General features: G+C 43.6%; 1 protein-coding gene across 1 annotated transcript; it reads right to left on the bottom strand.

Annotated features, from left to right (window-relative positions):
- Positions 1 to 1,467, bottom strand: LOC131153665 (uncharacterized). Its single transcript, XM_058106116.1, has one exon. It carries the CDS (start codon positions 1,465 to 1,467, stop codon positions 1 to 3), a length of 1,467 nt encoding a protein of 488 aa, XP_057962099.1.

Here is a 1,467-nt window from a genome sequence, read left to right as displayed (position 1 = left end):
TCATCTCTGTGTCCAAGCTTTGTTGATCTGAGTTTCTACTTGAAGCCTCTTTCTAAGGGCTACTATTTCTTCTTCAGCTTGTATGCATTTGTCCCTCTTTCGCTTCACATTTTTCTGATACTTACGAATTATCTGGCGCTCTCTATCTTTTGCCTTTTTAGTAATGACTTCGACCTCCTTGATTCTTTCTTCCATTAGATCTTGATTCATCGGAGCTTGTAGTGGATTTGGGATTCCTGCAACTTGCAGACTTATCCGATTAGCAATCCACTTGTAATAATTCCCTTGAACTTCTGTCAAACGCTTGCCCGAGCCAATAATGTGTACAATTTGCCATGCTGCTACAAACTTTCCCATCTTCTTGTGGTCCTCTTCTTGTTCGTAGGTGAACTCCGATTTGCTCAACCCGTGAGTCATAGGTATAAACTGGCAAGACCCAACTTGTCTTCTGAACATGAGGGGGGCGTAAGCTATTCCTCCCCATGGGCCTAGCAACGGAACCCATGGGAAATCCCCACATCTGTACACCATATCTGAGTTCCCCATCCATGGGGCTAACCATGAAAATCCCTTGGTTTCCCAATTATGCATTCTGCCAGCCCATTTTTCCTTGCTTGGGTAATCCTCCCATGAAGCTTTCTCAAAATCAGTCAAAGGGATTCGGAGGCTAGAATATATAGGGTGAAAGTAACTCTCTTTGCAAGGTACATGACTCATAAACCAAACATAAAGTAGAGGGATACAACATTTTAACCGACCCTTCCCCTTAATTCGGCAATGATTTAGCGACCGAAATGTTTCTGCCAAAATACCTGGCACTGGATTGACACCTCCTTGGATCTGGGCCAAAAAGGAGACAGTTCCATGATCAATGACCCCCATTTCCTTTGGGAAGATTACCAGCCCATAAATAGCAAGAGCTAGCATGCTCATGTGACTTTTCTCTGCATCGTCCTGGTTTACCATTGCTGTCAGATTGTCCCACGAGATAGTTTTATCTTCTTTCCCTACATGCGCATTTACCCTTCGGGGCTTGACCCCAAGTATTTTGCATAATTCCTTTCTGAAAGACGTCACTGTATTAGGCTTGTAGGGCTCATAGGTCTTTGGCAAATGTAACAAGGACACATATTCCTCCATCGTTGGGGCCATGTCTACCCCTTCAAGAGTGAAGCAATGATAATAAGGGTTCCAGAATTCTACCAACACAGTTATTACATCAAAATTAACCCCCACATGTAGCAAGAAACCGATATGGCCATATGACTTTGAAAATTCCAAGCGTCTTTCAACAGTCCAACTAATCCAGGTCTTCTTTAATTCCTTCAGGATATTGGTCCTAGTGTCCAATCTAACTCGGGCTGGTAACACCTCCTCTAGGTTTTGGTTCAAACTGTCCCCATAACGATTCTGCTGGGCCTCAGAGTATGTTTGAATGATGGCCTCTTCTTCTTTGTGTACCACCAT

This window comes from Malania oleifera, chromosome 4 (genome assembly GCF_029873635.1).
Source record: "Malania oleifera isolate guangnan ecotype guangnan chromosome 4, ASM2987363v1, whole genome shotgun sequence".
Classification (NCBI taxonomy): domain Eukaryota; kingdom Viridiplantae; phylum Streptophyta; class Magnoliopsida; order Santalales; family Ximeniaceae; genus Malania; species Malania oleifera.
This window is presented reverse-complemented; position numbering and strand designations above follow the sequence as displayed.

Bases quoted from the DNA above. Each gene is read 5' to 3' on its own strand.
- LOC131153665 (XM_058106116.1), bottom strand. From the start codon at position 1,467: ATGGTGGTACACAAAGAAGAAGAGGCCATCATTCAAACATACTCTGAG.